The 20,046-nt window shown below is 40.2% G+C and overlaps 1 protein-coding gene across 2 annotated transcripts in view; it reads left to right on the top strand.

The window, feature by feature from the left end:
• Nucleotides 1–12,674: 12,674 nt before the first annotated feature.
• Nucleotides 12,675–20,046, top strand: part of PRPH (peripherin) — a 34,907-nt gene continuing 27,535 nt past the window's right edge. Inside the window, exons 1-2 of one of the 2 annotated variants that reach the window (XM_073670223.1) lie at nucleotides 12,675–13,321; nucleotides 16,482–16,542. In XM_073670223.1, coding sequence (XP_073526324.1) covers nucleotides 12,810–13,321; nucleotides 16,482–16,542 — 573 coding nt within the window. In that variant the 5' untranslated portion in view covers nucleotides 12,675–12,809. The remainder of the gene's footprint in view (nucleotides 13,322–16,481; nucleotides 16,543–20,046) is intronic. The other variant, XM_073670220.1, reaches the window with a different exon arrangement.

The raw sequence follows: 20,046 nt of genomic DNA, 5'->3' as shown, positions 1-20,046 counted from the left end.
GGACAAAAAACTCTTTCGCCTTTCTATAGGATGGAAAATTCAAACATGACCCACTTGGTTTCACAACATGACAGTGTATCATCGATCAGTTAAAACGACTGTTGTTGCATTTACGAATGTTTATTAGGATTAAAATTGTCCATGTTCATCAACTTTAATCTAATATGACCTTTTATAGAAACCATGAGTAAACCAGGTAAAAATCTTTTATAGGACATAATTGCTGTTCCCATAGACATTGAAATCAGCAGATTACACCAATAAAAATATATTTTTCTCCTGTTTTAAGAAATCTAAAGCTCCTGCATACAAGTTGAAAAAATGCAAACTGGTAGCATTCAATATATACAGTCATGACCGAAAGTGTTGGCACCCTTGAAATTTTTATTAGAAAATTAAGGACTCCTCCCCAAAAATTATTGCAATTACACATGTTTTGTGATACACATGTTTATTTCCTTTGTATGTATTGGAACAAACAAAAAAAGGAGGGAAAAAAAGGCAAAATGGACATAATTTCAGACAAAACCCCCAAAATTGGCCTGACAAAATTGTTTGCACCTTTATAAAATTTTGAGGGATAACAACTTTGTTTCAAGCATGTGATGTTCCTTCAAACTCATCTGTGGTAACAGGTGTGGGCAATATGAAAATCACACCTGACATAAAAAAAGGGGAGAAGTTGACTTAATCTTTGCATTGTGTGTGCCACACTAAGCATGGAGAACAGAAAGAGGAGAAGAGAACTGTCTGAGGAATTGAGTACCAAAATTGTTGAAATATATCAACAATCTCAAGGTTACAAGTCCATCTCCAGAAATCTTAATGTTCTTTTGTCCATGGTGCACAACATAATCAAGAAGTTTACAACCCATGGCACTGTAGCTAATCTCCCTGGATCGGGATGGCCGAGAAAAATTGATGAAAGGTTGAAACGCAGGATAGTCCGGATGGTGGATAAGCCGCTAATTCAAGTTCCAAAGAAATTCATGCTGTTCTGCAGACTAAATATGGTGGAGGTTCAAAGATGTTTTGGTATAGTTTTGCTGCCTCTTGCACTGGGTGCCTTGACTGTGTGCAAGGCAACATGAAATCTGAAGATTACCAGAGGATTTTGGGTTGCAATGTAGTGCCCAGTGTCAGAAAGCTGGATTTGCATCCTAGGTCATGGGTCTTCCAGCAGGACAATGACCCCAAACATACTTCAAGAAGCACTCAGAAATGGATGGTAACAAAGCGCTGGAGAGTTCTGAAGTAGCCCATTGAACACCTGTGAAGAGATCTTAAAATTGCTGTTGGGAGAAGGTCCCCTACAAGTATGAGAGGAGCAGTTTGCAAAAGAAGAGTGGTTCAAAATTCCAGTTGAGAAGTGTAAGAAGCTTGTTGCTGGTTATAGGAAGCGATTGATTGCAGTTATTTATTCCAAAGGGTGTGCATCCAAATATTTGGTTGAGGGTGCCAACAATTTTGTCCTGCCCATTTTTGGGGTTTTGTGTGAAATTATGTCCAATTTTCCTTTTTTTCCTTGTTTTTTAGTGTTGTTCCAATACTCACAAAGGAAATAAAATGTGTATAATAAAACATGTGTAATTGCAATAATTTTCTGGGAGAAATACTTCATTTTCTGAACCAATTTCAAGGGTGACAACACTTTCAGCCATAACTGTATTAAAGCATTATGTAATATTTGATGCATTAACCTTTCCAACCCTAAAATAACACACTTATTGTCCTACACATTTCTTATTTAATTCAATTTAGTTGTAGGCAGAATTAAGATTCAGACATCACAAAGGACATTACTGGTGACACTGACCTCTTTCATCCTTTTCCTTTCACTAAGTAACAAGCACAGCTGCGGCAGCTCCGGGCTCTTTCCCTCTTTTTGGGTTCGGGCTTCTGATCAATAAACACATAGCAGGGCGACAGATGTGCTCTATACCATTAGTAAACTCCCAGGAGGCATCTTTAAGGAAAAGATTGGTTATGTGATGGCCATGTCATTGAAGAATACAGGTCGGGTTAATTTTAAAATGGTGTTTTCATGTTACAAAGAATACTACAATTTGATTTTATTAAAAGAGTAGCAATAAAATTAATGGAGAATAGAAAAAATCAGTCAATTGAATTAATTGATGAAACTTTCGGCTAATGAAATGTCATTGTTGGATGTGATATGAATGGGATGTTGATGAAAGGCTTCAACACACTAAGAACCACAGCCCTATAGTACAGAGCTATAGGCACTCCATGGGTCAATGTATGGAGTCTCTGTGCAACACCATATTACAGAGCTTTGCTCCTACAAAAGTAGTGTTTCAGCAATATTGCATTTAATTATTAAAGCATGCCACTTTCTTTTTTTGCTACAGAAATATTAAAAAAACAATTAAAAGTGAAGCATAATATACAGTATAGTGGTATAGTAAGGCACACTGAGTGTTATAAGCGCCGTATCATATGTGACAACCACCTCCGAATAGAACATTCCTGGGCACAGGTGCTCTAAGTTTAGCTTCATGTCATTCTGAATGGATCATGGAATTCATTAATAAATGGGTGAAATTGAAGCTACATCAAACACATACCTCTTTATTTCAAGCTAGAATAATAAGGATACCTTCAGTGGCATAACTAGAGTACTATGGGCCCCAGTGCAAAATATGGCCTCTCACACCAGCATGTTCGTCAGATGCATGGGCCCCAGTGGGGTAGCTAAAGCCTATAAAGACAGTCCCTTGACCCCACCCATAAAAAAAATGCATATAAAATATATAAAACTCACAGAAAGTGCAGCAATAAGATATTAGTAATCTTTCTAAATAATACAGTTACCAAATAACAATTATTGTCATCATACTCATATTGAGCAAAAGTCACTATACCAAAACCAATATACAAAAAATATCACTATGCAAGGGACAAATGATACTGCCACAATCATGACCACATATCACCATCAGAGTGTCTGAATATTACCACCATCCTATTACTCAACAAAGTCCACTATACCAAAACCATTAATACCAATAATAGATGGTCATGATAGTATCATTTGTCTTGTTTAGTGCTATTACCGTCACATACATTGTTGACCAAATAATACTGATAATTCACAAAAACTAGAGTATTAACACTAATATTATCACCACTGATAGATATACACAGGAGCTCTGTAGATAGTATAAGTGTATACAGTACAGGTAAATCCAGTAACTCACTGGTGACGTTTTTAGTTGAAGTAATACATTTTCTTCTTTATCTGGCGCAGACCGCTGTCTGCTTCCAGTCACAACTTGTCTACACACAGACATCTATGACTGATTGTTTCTAGAGCACTTTCCCCACTCACCCCCTCATTTATAGACTGCGCCAGATGAAGAGGAAAAGTGCAATAGTACTGCCCTGGGGTCCTGCACATTAGCAGTAATTCACCTTTGTTTCCCCCCACAGCAACAGTATCTCCAAAAATAAAATACACTGCTTAAAAAAAATATAGAGAACACGCAAATAACACATCCTAGATCTGAATGAATTAAATATTCTCATTGAATACTTTGTTCTGTACAAAGTTGAATGTGCTGACAACAAAATCACACAAAAATCATCAATGGAAATCAAATTTATTAACCAATGGAGGCCTGGATTTGGAGTCACCCCCAAAATTAAAGTGGAAAAACACACTACAGGCTGATCCAACTTTGATGTAATGTCCTTAAAACAAGTCAAAATGAGGCTCAGTATTGTGTGTGGCTTCCACGTGCCTGTATGACCTCCCTACAACACCTGGGCATGCTCCTGATGAGGTTGCGGATGGTCTCCTGTGGGATCTCTTACCATACCTGGACTAAAGCCAACTCCTGGACAGTCTGTGGTGCAACGTGACGTTGGTGGATGGAGCGAGACATGATGTCCCAGATAAGCTCAATCGGATTCAGGTCTGGGGAACGGGCGAGCCAGTCCATAGATTCAATGCCTTCATATTGCAGAAACTGCTGACACACTCCAGCCTCATGAGGTCTGGCATTGTCATGCATTAGGGGGAACCCAGGGCCAACCGCACCAGCATATGGTCCCACAAGGGGTCTGAGGACCTCATCTCGGTACCTAATGGCAGTCAGGCTACCTCTGGCGAGCACATGGAGGGCTGTGCTGCCCTCCAAAGAAATGCCACCCCACACCATTACTGACCTACTGCCAAACCGGTCATGCTGAAGGATGTTGCAGGTAGCAGATCGCTCTCCACGGTGTCTCCAGACTCTGTCACGTCTGTCACATGTGCTCAGTGTGAACCTGCTTTCATCTGTGAAGAGCACAGGGCGCCACTTGGCAAATGCCAAGCGTCCTGCACGGTGTTGGGCTGTGAGCACAACCCCCATCTGTGGACGTCGGGCCCTCATACCACCCTCATGGAGTCGGTTTCTAACCGTTTGTGCCTGCTGGAGGTCATTTTGCAGGGCTCTGGCAGTGCTCCTCCTGTTCCTCCTTGCACAAAGGAGGAAGTAACGGTCCTGTTGCTGGGTTGTTGCCCTCCTATGGCTTCCTCCACATCTCCTGGTATCTGCTCCATGCTCTGGATACTGTGCTGACAGACACAGCTACCCTTCTTGCCACAGCTCGCACTGATGTGCCATCCTGGATGAACTGCACTACCTGAGCAACTTCTGTGGGTTGTACTGTAGACACCGCCTCATGCTACTGTACCTCTAAGGGTGAGAGCAATGGCAAAATGAAAAAGTGACCAAAACAACAGCCAAAAAGGATGAGAACAGAGAAATGGTCTGAGGTCACCACCTGCAGAACCACTCCTTTATAGGGGGTATCTTGCTAATTGCCTATCATTTCTTCCAGTTGTCTGTTCCAATTGCACAACAGCAGGAGAAATTGATTCACAATCAGTGTTGCTTCATAACTGGACAGGTAGATTTCACAGAAGTGTTATTGACTTGGAGTTACATTGTGTTGTTTAAGTGTTCCCTTTATTTTTTTGAGCAGTGTATATTACAGGTAGTGTTGTCCCCCTTTGTGACACCCTCACAGTAGAGATGTTCCCATCCCTAGCCTCCATACAGTACTAATGCTTATGTGCCCTTCTGTGGCTCCCAAGCAATAGTAAAATTCGCCTTTGAGCCCAAATACAGCAGTAATGCCCCTCTCCTCAGTGATTGTGTCTTACTTCTACAGTATGTCCCCTATTCACTTATAAAATATACCTATGAAACTTATAACATCCTCAATTCACTTACAATATGCCCTATTCTGGCCCTCATATACTTATAATGTCCCCATACACTTATAATATTCCCCATTCTGGCTCCTATATATTAATAATTCCCCTCATACACTTATAATGTCCCATATTCTGACCCCCATATACTTATAACGTCACCGATTCATTTCTAATGTAATTCTGGCTCTCATGATAGTGTTCCTCTTAATTTAGAAAGTTAAGAAACCTCAACCATCAAACTCACATAATTTCACCTGTCTCCGCTCCCTCGAGCATCAGCTCCTTCATCGCCCAGCGTAGGTGGTGCAATGTAGTGACGTCGTTGCACCGCTTGCGAAGCCTGATGTCATCTCTGCTGCTGGCTGCTGATAAGCCTGTCGTATAAAATAGTGTTTTTCTTTTATGACATTTTGTGCATGTGATTTTTCCTGGTGTTTTTTCAAGCTTTATAGAAAAGTCTATGGGAAGAAGATGCCTGAAAAAATAAACTCTATATACAGAGCATGGTGCATCCTTTTAATGTTATGTACTATATAGACGTTGACCCTGATTTATCAAGACCGGTGTTTTTCATACCGGTATTGATGAGTGGCGTGCTGGAGTCATACGCTCCTTATTCATTAAGAAGCAAACATTTCTAAATGAATCCGGTGCATCTGACAACTAGGGTGCAATTACATGTGCGCCTCACTACAAATCTTAAATCTGGTCTAAGATTTGTTGAGTAATGAATGTCACAGCTCGTCTTGAATTTGACAAATAGGGGTTTTCCGTCCCCGTCCTGCTCCAGCTCCGCCAACAATGTCGGAGCTGGACGAAACACAACATTTTAGCATAGCCTTGAGTTCCATCAAAATTTTTCAACTTTTCAAATCTTTTTACACCAGAATTCTGGCAGAAAAACTTTCACGAATTGGGCCCATCGTACCTTATGTAAATTTGTTTTTGAGATGATATACTCACCAACTCATATATAGGTGCAAGGTTTTTGGCACCCACAGCAAAATGTCAATATCCATTGATTTAATGCCCAGTGCTAATGTCTTCAGAATGAATTTCTCTGGTGTCCCTGGTGTGGTGCCCACTGATCACTTACCTACCTTTCCGCACCTTGTAGTTTTGGTTTGAGTCTTTAGCGCAACTTAAATTCAATGATCATATCATGGGCTTAAGTCGTGATGGGCTGATGACCCTGCTTCTGTTCTTCCACCTCCCTTTAGTCAAAGGCACTTTTTATGTGGCATGCTACACCAATACATTTGTTTCACTTGGGTGAAGAAAACCACGATTTTGGGTAGTAGTAATTCTAAAATAAAAAAAAGCATCCTCTTCTTTCTCCTTACATTGCATTTGTCCCTCAGTGGGTGTTCCTGTGAGATCATTTTGGGGGGTGGCATCAATCGGTTGCTTCATATCCAGCTACTTCCCTTCTTCCCTTACCTAAATAGCATCATAGCCTTTCTAAGAAATGTTAAAAAAAATATTATACCAAAACTTATTTTGCTCTTTCCAACCTCACGAATAACACATATTAATAGGGCGAACCAGATATATTGTCTTTTAGTCATTGGCATGTATTGTCTGTTGCTGGAAGATTAGGAGTTTTCTGATGTGTAAAAGTGGATGTATTGTGATTGGTTCAAAGATCAATGCAAGAGGATGGATAGACATAGCAGATTCTACAGGAAGGAGTACGGTCCATTAACAGTAAGTAGCAGATGTCTGTACCTCTCCATTAGCTGGTAATTGCCATGGTCTGGCCTGGATATTCCCGGAGGAGGATGTAATGCATTTATCCTGGCATCGGTTTAGCTTTCTTTTTCTTCTCTTTTATTCTTCTCTCTCTCCCAGCTGTCTTTGCTCTATAAATGTCCATCCCCTTACAGAAATGAGATCATGATGAATGTCCAATAATCTTATCCAAGTAAGTGCCCGGAAAATGCTTTAGAGAGGTGGTAGCCATCTTTGATACAAGGCACAAATCAGTTATGAAAAGATCATTTGACTACACACATTAACCTATTAGGGGATGTGGACATCACAGAGTTAGTGTCCTCTAATCAGCGGTGTTAGTATCCGGACAACTTCTTTATAGGGTGCAGTCAGATGGCCGTATAACACGGATGACGACTGTATCTCAGTGCACGGACTAGCCGGTGGCTCTTCTGACCCGAGTGTGACAGCTGAATTGAAATACATGCTGTCATACTCGGGTCAGGAGAGCCAGTCAGAGAATTTCGATGCGATTGTCGTACGTGTTATACGGCCGTCTGAGTGCGCCCATAAAGAGAGAGTTTTTTTTTTCAAGAAAGGACCTCATCAATAGGAAGAAAGTATTCACAACACTCATACATATAACACATAGATCTTGCTGAAACCAATCCATCATATAACTTCATTATTTCATAACCAGATTTGATTGATTGCTACACTGGCACATCCACTGACATATCTGCTTCCAGGAACAGTTGCTGGCAATTGTCATTACCTGGGAACCATCCAGGGAGTAGTCATTTCTTCTGCAGCGTAATGCACGAATAAGCCTTGTCATTCCAAGAATAACAGCTGTAAAATAAATAGGCTACTAAATGGGTGACCCCCTTTGTAATGGAGAGTTGTATCCCTGCTTGAATAATGCAAGACCCAGGAATCTTGGTGGGTACTTTCACTGTAAGGCTATGTTCCCACGATGAGTTTTTAGTGAGTTTTTGATGTTCCAGATTCCTTGCACCATTTCTGCACCCATTAAGTAAAATAGGTTACTTGCATTTTTTTGAAAATACGCAGCGTAAAAAAAAATCAACAAAAACTCATTGTCTCTCATTCTGTTTCATTGTTATATATCTTGTGCCAATGTCTATTAAAATGCAAAACTATAATTTACATGTCAGTCTACGGACCCTTTTTTGAGTTTTATTAATTTTGTGTACAGACACACCTTTTGACATTTCCCCCAATCATGACCAGGCACATCAGGTTTTTCGTATATGTGGTATTTAAGGGCTCTAAAAAAAATGTTCTCCTTTGAATATTCAAATAATGTTTTGTCTTTTTCTGCTATACATATGGCCTAATTTTTTAGTAAATTTTTAGATTCATATTTTTTTCACAATATCTGTGGAAAATAGAAAGAAAAAACTAAATAGGTGTCTGTTTTTAAAAATTTTTCATGACCACTAAAATACATTTTAAAGTAAAAAAAAAGTTTTAAAGGGGTTTTCAGATGTACAAAGTTCATTTTAATCAATAGATCTTGGGATAATAATGTGCTCCACAACTGGATGTGTTAAAATAATGTTCCTGTGCTGAGATAATCTTATAAATGTGCCCCTGCTGTGCACTGTGTAATGGCCATGTCTGACCATGCAGGAAGACGGTCTGATCATAACACAGCTCCTGGGCAGGGAAGGAAGCAAAAGAGTATACAGACAGGACAGCAGGGGATCACAGCTGATTCTTTCTGTGTGGTAAAACAGTCAAAAATAGGCAGGAAAATGTTTTACATGACAAAAAGAATCAGCTGTGATCCCTTGCTGTAATATCTGTATAGTCTTTTGCTCCCCCCCTGCCCAGGAGATGTGGTATGATCAGATGCAGCCACTACATAGCACATAGCAGGGGTAAATTTATGAGATTACATCTCAGGAAAACATTTTTTAAACACATCCAATTATGGAACTTATTTTTATTCCAAGATCTATTGATTAAATGTACTTTGTTCATGGGAAAATGCCTTTTAACATCCTCATATACACAGTACTGTATTATTTTTTGCATCAGAACCATGGATTATTTTTTCAATTGGGTCTAGAAAAAAAAATGCAGATTGGCAATAGCATTTCAAATTTGTTTCAATTTAGTTTTCTTTTCCTGCTTTTTTTTATTTTCTCATTTACCTCCCAAATTGTGTACCCCCCACAATTTGCAAAGGAACTTTTGGAGGGCATTACAACATTTAAAGACACATTTATTACTGATGATTTCAAATGTAACTGGGACTGCCATACTAGCCCAATTAAAGGGAACCTGTCATGTCCTAGCTACTATCTACACTGCCCCCATTGCTTTGTTAGTGATGCAATGTACATCACTAACAAGCGTTTTTCATTCAAATTGGTGGTAATATAATGATTTTATAACATTTTATAAACTTTGTCCTACCTGCTCGTTTTCAGTCATAGGGGTGTGATCCTCATATTCAGTCACTGCTGGCACCGCCCACGTATTTTAATATTGCTCTCGGCAAGCGCTGATAGTACTGTAGCACATGCGCAGTTTTAAATGTCCGGCCGCGGGTCCGCGCGTGCACAGTGAGGCTGTGTATTAGGTAACCACACAGCCTCACTTCGCACATGCGGACCCGCAGCTGGACATTTAAAACTGCGCATGTGCTACAGTACTATCAGCGCTTGCCGAGAGCAATATTAAAATACGTGGGCGGTGCCAGCAGTGACTGAATATGAGGATCACACCCCTATGACTGAAAACGAGCAGGTAGGACAAAGTATATAAAATGTTATAAAATCATTATATTACCACCAATTTTAATGAAAAAAGCTTGTTAGTGATGCACATTACATCACTAACAAAGCAATGTGGGGAGTGTAGATAGTAGCTAGGACATGACAGGTTCCTCTTAGGCTGTGTGCCCACGATGCGTTTTTTAAGCATTTCCGCAGCTGCAAAAACGCTTAAAAAAACGCATGGTAGAAGGCCTGCCATGTTCCCCAATGATAATCCGCATGTGCTGTGCACATGCTGCGGAAATTTCCGCTGCAGATTATCATTGCGGAAAAAAACGCAGCACTACCAATTATTTTGCGGAAGCGCTGCGTTTTCACCGCCATTGACTTGCATTAGATCGCATGGATTACGCATCACTGTATATGTAGATGCGCATTCCATGCGTTCTAATGTGCGGATGGTACCCAGGTCTAGAGGACAGGAGACTCTCCTCCAGACCCGGGTACCATAGAAAACTGTAAAAAAAAAGAATAAAATAAAAAATAAATATATACTTATCTTCTGGCGGCCCGCGGTGTGCTTCTCTTCGCTTGCCGGCAGTTCGCGATGGACTGAAAGACCTGCGCTGACGTCATAGTCATGTGACGGGTCACGCGATGCTGACGTCGGCAGGTCCTTCAGTGTACCGCGCGCTGCCGGCAACGGAGAATGGAGTGAAGCAGGACACCGGGGGCCATCAGAGGGTAAGTATATATTTATTTTTTTATTTTTTACCATTCTTTTGGTCACAGTATATAAATCCATACCGTTTGCATGGATTTATATAGTGTGACCAAGTTGACAAGCACTTTCCAAGTGATGCTAAAATCACTTGGAAAGCGCTTGATAACCCGCATGTGGAAATGCATGTGCAGAACGCTTCACATCCGCATGTCCCTGGCAGGAAAAACGCATGTACAATCCACATGCGTTTTTTTCTGCCAGGGAGATGCAGAAACGCTCAGGAAAAAATCCGGAGCATTTCTGCATCGTGGGCACATAGCCTTAAAGGGCAAATTCAGCCTTCTGAGTCCACTGCACTACTGATCTGCATCTGATAAGACACAACAGCTCTTGCTCCCTCCCAGATGATTTTTAAGAGTAATGCTAACATGGTATACAACAGTGGTCTGTTACCTGTGACTCTATTCTACAGTATAGTTAGACATAAGCAATTTTTTTAAAATTCAAATTACCCAATTTTTTCCTCAAAAATTAGATTTGCAGCAAATTACAAGTACTACTATTGCCCTGAAAAGATGTGTATAACACTCCGAAGTCTCCTAAGACTTTATCCAACTTATTACAAGCTCTAACGCAAACACAGTAAGCACAAAGTGTCCTTAACATATATGACTATTGGTGATCAGTTGGTAACTGTTCTTCACTGCTATAATGTCACACAACTATTTCTAATGTTTATTCAATGATGTATAGCTTTCACTCTCTATGTCTATTGCTAAGCTGTGACAACCTCTCATGATTCAGATTCACCACAACATGGCTGCTGCCTTCCCTTTCTCTGCTTTTATACAGGCAATGATAGTATCTCCTGATTGGTTTGTGCTATACCACGTGACGTGATAGCTGCATGCCATTATAGGGACGTCGATCTAGTTGCGTCTGAGGTCATGTGAGCTTTCTCTGGCTGATGCAATCTTCTGCAATGTGCAAAGGGTGGTGGCCATTTTAGGAAATTCATGATAATCAAATTGCAGATTGAATTTGCAGGGTTCAGTGAATTCAAAAGATTCAACACAAATTTGATTTGCATCAAATCAATTCGCTCATCTCTTATGGTTGTACAATCCTCTTCACGCTCTAACTATGTGACTAATTATGGATAGGCATTTATATGGTAACATGGTACATATTTCACCTATATGACTATACAAAACCTGAAGCTGGAAGTTGTAATGGCAAACTACTAACGATTCCAAAACTATTTACATTACATGTGAATTTTTTATCTAAATTATAATTTATAGAATGATAAGGGGTATGTAGTTAATCTGCTAAGTGATCCCGTTATCGGCAGGAGAACCACTTTTTAAAGAGAACCTGTAGGCCTCAAACACCGGACAGGATGTCAATCAAGGCAGAGCGGATATGCTTGCAATGAGGAGACTGTGACTAGTCCTCACTGCAGCACCTCCCATATGACTGGTAGGAGAGATACATAGTCTAACAATTTTAGACCCTCTTTTAGTCACCTAAATCATAGTGATATTTTCCTTTAGGGACTGCGGTAAGGCACACTAAGCACTGCAGTCTCTTGACTGTGGTTCTGCTTTGTTCACTATTTACCATGGTGACCACAAAAGGTAAAGAAATACACACCCGATACAGTGTGACCTGCTCCTCCTTTCCTCCTGGTGCTTACCCATGCAGCAGATGTCCTGACCCATGAAACTGATGTCACCTACGTCTGTTACACATTACATGACAATGAGGATCAATCACAATATCACGTGCCAGATGGACCTGAAATAGGTACTTTTTACTTGTGATAGTGCATTTTATGTGTATAAACGAGAACTTGTCAACTAAAACTATATTTCCTGCATTGAGAACAGTATATATAATCAACCACTTAAGATTTGACTTAAGGAAACTCTTCTTGATATTTACATTACTACGGGACATTTTAGTCTACAATTAATTCATGTTTAGAGATGTAGAGTGCTGGTACTCAAAAAAGACTTACTAAATGTATTGCAGGATATTATATTCAGGTACAGAAATCTGCGACATCAACAATCACTTTACAGTAAAATGACTTGAACAAAGTCCCAAAATTTCGTCTTAGCAGCATTGACAAGCACAATGTGCAGAGAGGCCAGCAGCTGACAGTGTGGGTGTGGTGGGATGGAGATGCAGGCCCCCTCCTCCCTAAGGCCAGGATAATAGATCCATGTGGTCCCATAGGGAGGGGCACAATGATGCTCCATGCAGTCATATAAAGCAGCCTGCTTTAGACACAGGCTTTCTTCACAGCTTATCAGAATTACTGAAGAGCATTTCTATAGCTAACCTTTTAAAGACCACTTGGAGCAGCAATATCTCCCTCATCATCATGAGTCACTCTGGACTAAGGACCACTTCCACCTCCTACAGACGCACTTTTGGGGCTCCTATCCTATCTCCAGTATCCTACTCCTCGTCTAGATTTTCAACTTCAAGGCATTTGGGGAGCCCATCCCCAGGCCCTGCTGGTCGTTCCTCATCAGCCTTTAGGGTGAGGTCTAGCACCCCAGTTCGAGTTTCGGACAGGGTGGACTTCTCAGTGGCTGAGGCTCTCAACCAGGAGTTCCTGACCACACGCAGTAATGAAAAGGCAGAACTGCAAGAACTCAATGATCGGTTTGCTAGTTTCATAGAGAAAGTTCGCTACTTGGAGCAGCAGAATGCAGTGCTGGTGACTGAAATCAATCAAGTCAGGTCTAAAGAACCCACAAGGGCAGAGGACCTGTGCCAACAAGAGTTGAGAGAGTTAAGAAGGCAGCTGGATGCCCTGGGAAAGGACAGGGACCGCATCCAGGTAGAAAGGGACAACTTGGCAGAGGATCTCAGTTTTCTCAAGCAGAGGTGAGATGTTTGGGTCATGGGTGGCACAAGTCTCAAAGAATCCTAAAGAGATCATGTATTATTTGAAACCAGTATTCTTCACCAGATGGGTGATGAGGAACATATGTGGCACTTTATTGTATTGTAAAACAGTGACAGGAAAATGTAGATGAACTAGAATACATTGACAATCCATCTGATGGAAATTACAATATGAGATTAAATATCTCAAGTCCATCTTTTAATATGAAATTGGATGCAAGGTTTTGTCAGAAATCATTGTAACCATTATGTTTGCCTGCATAAAAATGAATTATTTTGTGAGCAGCCTAGACATATGCAATAAGAATAAGAAATGCGAATAATTTTACTGCATTAGTTAGCTGTAAATAATACATACACAAGCTAATATCAATAAAGCAAACATAATTAGCCAGAACAACCTACGTTTGGCTTGCGGACCAGAGATATGCAACATATTTAGGAAAGTACAAATAGTTTTGAACTTTTTTTTGAAGTGACATGGTCCCTTGTGGCACATAGTTTTCACTAAAACAACACTTATAAATGTAAAACTTATTGAATTATTTACAATAGAAATGTCTTCTTCTAACAGAGCTCATATTATGCAGCACATATGTAACAGCATTAAGAGATAAGATATGTCATATCAAATGGGAATGAGCGCCTCCAACAGGTAACGATTGCAAGAACAAACAGGGTGTGGTTCTCCATATAGATGGAAATGTAGCATTGGACGTTTCTATAACTCCAGTGAAGTTTGTATTCTATATAACAAAAACAAAATAAAAAAAACTTTTTAATAAATTATATTTCTAATTTCTATGCATTGCCCATCTGAGCTATTTTGCGGTTATTTTAGATGTTTTGACATAAATTTAGTTTTGCTAAGAATGTTTTTCTGATAACTTTTTGAGCCACCACTTTTCCTAGGAAGGATTTACTGAAGGTTTCTGATTTTATTCCTTAATTTTATCTACTGTTATTCATGATAATTCTTACTAAAGTAGTGGGAACACAAGTGATAGTGAAGGTTTTGTTCTCCCAATTTTCCCATGGAATATGTCACTCATAAGGTCACTGTGAAGAAAGGGACAGGTTTTGTGTGCACGTCAGTAAAAGCTGACCCAACAACAAAGCATGGCTACAGTCCTGCCATTGTTAATGCCACTGAGATTGGAATTTTTCTTTGTAAATGAGTGAGGCAATGAAACTACACCACCCTATTAGTCTACCTTTCTCAAATTATTGTGTTAACTTTTGTTGCTTAGGAGCAACTATTTTAGCTTGAGAAGAGGCTTATTATAGTGTTCCTAAACAGACAAAGTCACAATAAGTCCAAATAGTGTTTGCCATCTTGATCACTTCAGCTTTATTTTACATATCTGCAGCTCTTAGCAAATCCATTTAATCTACCTTCAAATTTCTTTTTCCAACTGAGACTTATTTTTTTAAGGGTGCATTCACTGCAGTATGTGATGTAGATTTTTTTTAGCCAAAAGTAGATCCAGCAAGAAGGATAAGTCCCTCCTATATGTTTCCCTGGCTTTAGCTCAAAAATTGCATGAATAAAATAAAACAAAATGTGAAAAACCCTAAAATCTGCTTCCAACAGTCTTAACTAAATAAAAAATTAGAGGGTACTCTATGATAAACTATTTCTGAGAATATACTGCTCTTTCTCTGTGATGTTAGTAACCTACCACACCCCTCTGAAGGTGACTTATGTCTCAGGAGAACAAAATGTTCATGCATTAAAATTCAACATGTCCCATCATCCTTTTTCATGACCTCTTATGCTGAGCAGAGTCGAGAGGCCCCCATACATAAGATATTCAGCTAGTCCTGCCGAAATCAACAGGTGTGGCTGTCTTTTCAATATGGGTGTCTTAAGACTCTTGAAGGATTTAGCTAAATGAATAGAAAATTACATCTAAAGCCCACCATACACAATAGATAGATGTTGGGTGAACGATGGTTCGGCAGATTGTTCACTCGATAGCTATTACTCGCGACTCCCCCATACACACAAGTGCTCGATTTGCTAAGTACTCCTGCGTTCTCTCTGAGAGAGCCTCAGCTTGACTCTTCTGGTGACAGCTTATCTCACCAGGAACAAAAGGATCAGTGGTCCAAAACTGGACACTATCTCTGAGATCATCTCTTGGAGGAGAGTCGTGAGACCCCCCACGTATAGACTGTCAAGAGAGCGAGCCGATATCTACGGGTTCAGCCAACATTAGTCTAATTTGTATGGGGGTCTTCACAAGAATGACAGCAAAAGCATTTGGATGTAACTGGCAGAATGCCAACCAACTGTCAGGGTTAACAATAGTTTTCCCCAAGTGAAAACTGAAATAAAATGCTAATGGCTGTAATTAAACTCATGTGTCCAATCAGCATTTCATTAAAGAATACATTGTGCACTCTTTGCTTTATTGTGTTCTGCTACTTGCGTGAAAAACAATCCTCCACATATACTGTATAAATTGTATTGTCCACTTATCCACTGTTTGAAAAGCAAGAATGAAAAGTGACAGAAGAACAAAAGAGTCTATTTTAGAGATAGAAGAAAAAATATTTTTTTAAGGAAAGAAAGGGGGCATGGGTACTTTTTAACCACATATCATCAATTAATTACATTCTAGTCTATGAACTACTACAGTATATGCACAGTTACATAGATTATTAAGAAGTGACATATGTCAATATAAACCACCTGTGCTCAGTGATGGCTACATCCTGCCTTTCTGATAGCGGACTGACCATTACTGATCAATTTTAGGGTGTGGTAGAGGACTTCTCCTTGAAGATCTGGCAGATGTCCAGCCAGACTGTCTAGACATACCCAAAGACAAGAACATTAGCATATGAGAACAAACTGAATCACACAGACTGACAGACAGACAGACAAGATAGAGACAGAAAACTTCTTTGATATCATCACCAAATAAGCATTGAAAAAAAGATCTTCTAAGGTGTGGTCTTCTCAAAGAAAATGACCAGCATTGCTAAAATATGGTAGAACTGAAAATCTGTCACATGAAAACTGGTTTAGATAAATGGGTGGTCTCCTGAAAGAGGTGGTCTTTTGAAGACGTTTCCTTTTATTTATGTAATATTTAGGGGGAACTTTTCTCACTATTAATTTCTCTTGTAGGCTAGATGAAGAAGTTCACAAAAGAGAAGATGCTGAGAGCAATTTAGTTCTGTTCAGAAAGGTAAAGTATATATAATTTGTGTAAAGCTGTATTCCTGATCGTGGGTGCGTACCCACATAAGATCCCTTTTCTATTGATACACTCAACAATATAGTGTATTGGAATTTATTTACATGGGTAAATGTACTATTGAATGAAGTGCCCATATTCTTAGATTTACTTACCATAGGCACAATGATTTTTATGGTCAATATTTAGGAAGAAACTAACTTGTAATTCATATGCAAATTAGGAGGCTTCAGTGCACCCTTGGAGTGGCTAACAGTGCTTGGTGCACAGTTATGCCTCCTCATTTGCATATTGGGGCCCTTCCCTAATTGACAGTGCTCGCTTTCCAGAGTGGAAACTGTCTGAATGCTGCCGGTGTGTTTGCGACTGCGCGCACGCGGCTCCTCACTGTCTCCTTTCTTCTGACGCTGCTCACTATGGGTGTATTAGTGCAGCGAGTGTCGCCAGAAAAATGGCAACAGGCAGGTGAATGCACACATCTGCACATATGCCGACAGCATTCAGGTAGAGCTCGCTCTAGGAAGTGAGCGCTGTCAATTAGACAAGGGGAAAGAGCCCCATTATGCAAATGAGGAGACATAACAGCGCATCAAACTCTTGCCAACACCAAGCCTCCTCATTTGCATATGAATTAAAAGTTATTTTCTCAGGCACTGTACCAGTAACAGGTACAGAGCTAGTATGGTTGTTATAGGGGCTAAGTCCCCTACAACACTGTAGAGCCCATTTAAAATGTATTTTGGGAAGACAGACTCCTTATAAAGCCTACAATAATGATGCATTATAAGGCTCACATGATGTAGGGTGCACATTCAGCATTCACAGTGGGAAAATCTGATGTAGTCAAAAGAATTAGCATTTCTAGAGAGGACCAAATAGATTTAAAGGACCATTATCTAGCTGCCACGTCAGTAGTCCTTAGCCATTCGCCTCCTACTAGGTAGTGTCCCTGGATTATTAGGTTATGCACAATGTCATTGTTGCGGCATGAAGCACAAATGACATTAAGTCTACTAATCAGAACATGCGTCTGTGATTCTGGCAGGTAGGAGGCAGCCTGCAGGGTCCCTGCCCGGGAGCCACGGATGTCAAATGTGGTTGCTGGAAATCGATTTGCTCATCTCTACTTTGACCAATTCTAATGCTTGCTACACTTTTAATGAGGGGTTTCTTTTTCTTCAAAAACGTAGCTGACTGCACCTCTATACAGTAAGATGTAAAGTATGTAGATGTATACCACTCAAACATACAGTACAGACCAAAAGTTTGGACACACCTTCTCATTTAAAGATTTTTCTGTATTTTCATGACTATGAAAATTGTACATTCACACTGAAGGCATCAAAACTATGAATTAACACATGTGGAATTATATACTTAACAAAAAAGTGTGAAACAACTGAAAATATGTCTTATATTCTAGGTTCTTCAAAGTAGCCACCTTTTGCTTTGATGACTGCTTTGCACACTCTTGGCATTCTCTTGATGAGCTTCAAGAGGTAGTCACCGGAAATGGTTTTCTCTTCACAGGTGTGCCCTGTCAGGTTTAATAAGTGGGATTTCTTGCCTTATAAATGGGGTTGGGACCATCAGTTGTGTTGTGCAGAAGTCTGCTGGATACACAGCTGATAGTCCTACTGAACAGACTGTTAGAATTTGTATTATGGCAAGAAAAAAGCAGCAAAGTAAAGAAAAACAAGTGGCCATCATTACTTTAAGAAATGAAGGTCAGTCAGTGCGAAAAATTGGGAAAACTTTGAAAGTGTCCCCAAGTGCACTTGCAAAAACCATGAAGCGCTACAAAGAAACTGGCTCACATGAGGACCGCCCCAGGAAAGGAAGACCAAGAGTCACCTCTCCTTCTGAGGATAAGTTGATCTGAGTCACCAGCCTCAGAAATCACAGGTTAACAGCAGCTCAGATTAGAGACCAGGTCAATGCCACACAGAGTTTTAGCAGCAGACACATCTCTTCAACAACTGTTAAGAGGAGACTTTGTGCAGCAGGCCTTCATGGTAAAATAGCTGCTAGGAAACCACTGCTAAGGACAGGCAACAAGCAGAAGAGACTTGTTTGGGCTAAAGAACACAAGGAATGGACATTAGACCAGTGGAAATCTGTGCTTTGGTCAGATGAGTCCAATTTTGAGATCTTTAGTTCCAACCACTGTGTCTTTGTGCGACGCAGAAAAGGTGAACGGATGGACTCTACATGCCTGGTTCCCACCGTGAAGCATGGAGGAGGAGGTGTGATGGTGTGGGGGTGCTTTGCTGGTGACACTGTTGGGGATTTATTCAAAATTGAAGGCATACTGTACCAGCATGGCTAGCACAGCATCTTGCAGCGGCATGCTATTCGATCCGGTTTGTGCTTAGTTGGACCATCATTTATTTTTCAACAGGACAATGACCCCAAACACACCTCCAGGCTGTGTAAGAGCTATTTGACCAAGAACGAGAGTGATGGGGTGGTACGCCAGAGGACCTGGCCTCCACAGTCACCAGACCTGAACCCCATCGAGATGGTTTGCGGTGAGCTGGTCCGCAGAGTGAAGGCAAAAGGGCCAACAAGTGCTAAGCATCTCTGGGAACTCCTTCAAGATTGTTGGAAAACCATTTCCGGTGACTACCTCTTGAATCTCATCAAGAGAATGCCAAGAGTGTGCAAAGCAGTCATCAAAGCAAAAGGTGGCTACTTTGAAGAACCTAGAATATAAGACATATTTTCAGTTGTTTCACACTTTTTTGTTAAGTATATAATTCCACATGTGTTAATTCAGAGTTTTGATGCCTTCAGTGTGAATGTACAATTTTCATAGTCATGAAAATACAGAAAAATCTTTAAATGAGAAGGTGTGTCCAAACTTTTGGTCTGTACTGTATGCCAAAAGGAGATTTTTTTGACATATGTCCGGTCCACATTTACACATATTTAGCACACATGTTGGTAGATATTTCCTGGCATTTAAACTGAGGGAAAAAAATATTAAGAATTATTTATTTACACCCTTAAAGGGTTTGTCCCACGAACAAAGTACAGTTTAATCAATAGATCTAGGAATAAAAAATGTTTCACAATTGAATGTGTTAAAATAAATGCTGAGATAATCTTATAAATGTGCCCCAGCTGTGTACTGTGTAATGGCTGTGTCTGACCATACAGGAACATGGTCTGATCATACCACATCTCCTGGGCAGGGGAGGAAGGAAAAGAGTATACAGACATTACAGTACAGGATCTGCTGCTGCTTTCTGTGAGGTAAAACATTTCACTTCCTGTTTAAAAATTGTTTTACCTCACAGAAAGAATCAGTTGTGATCCCTTGCTGTAATGTGTGTATACTCTCTCTTTTGCTGACTCCCCTGCTCAGGAGCTGTGGTATATCTGACCATGTTCCTTGTTATGCTGAGTGGGTAAATGTAACGCTGCGACACGGGAGAGGCATGACTAAGCGACTACCTTATGTTCGCTAGAGCCTCTGGTGGTGTGGTTAGG

Source organism: Phyllobates terribilis, unplaced genomic scaffold (genome assembly GCF_046119375.1).
Source record: "Phyllobates terribilis strain yellow unplaced genomic scaffold, ASM4611937v1 Scaffold_2__4_contigs__length_985480577, whole genome shotgun sequence".
Classification (NCBI taxonomy): Eukaryota; Metazoa; Chordata; class Amphibia; order Anura; family Dendrobatidae; genus Phyllobates; species Phyllobates terribilis.
Note: the sequence above shows the minus strand (reverse complement) of the source record. Positions and strands in the feature narration are given on the sequence as shown.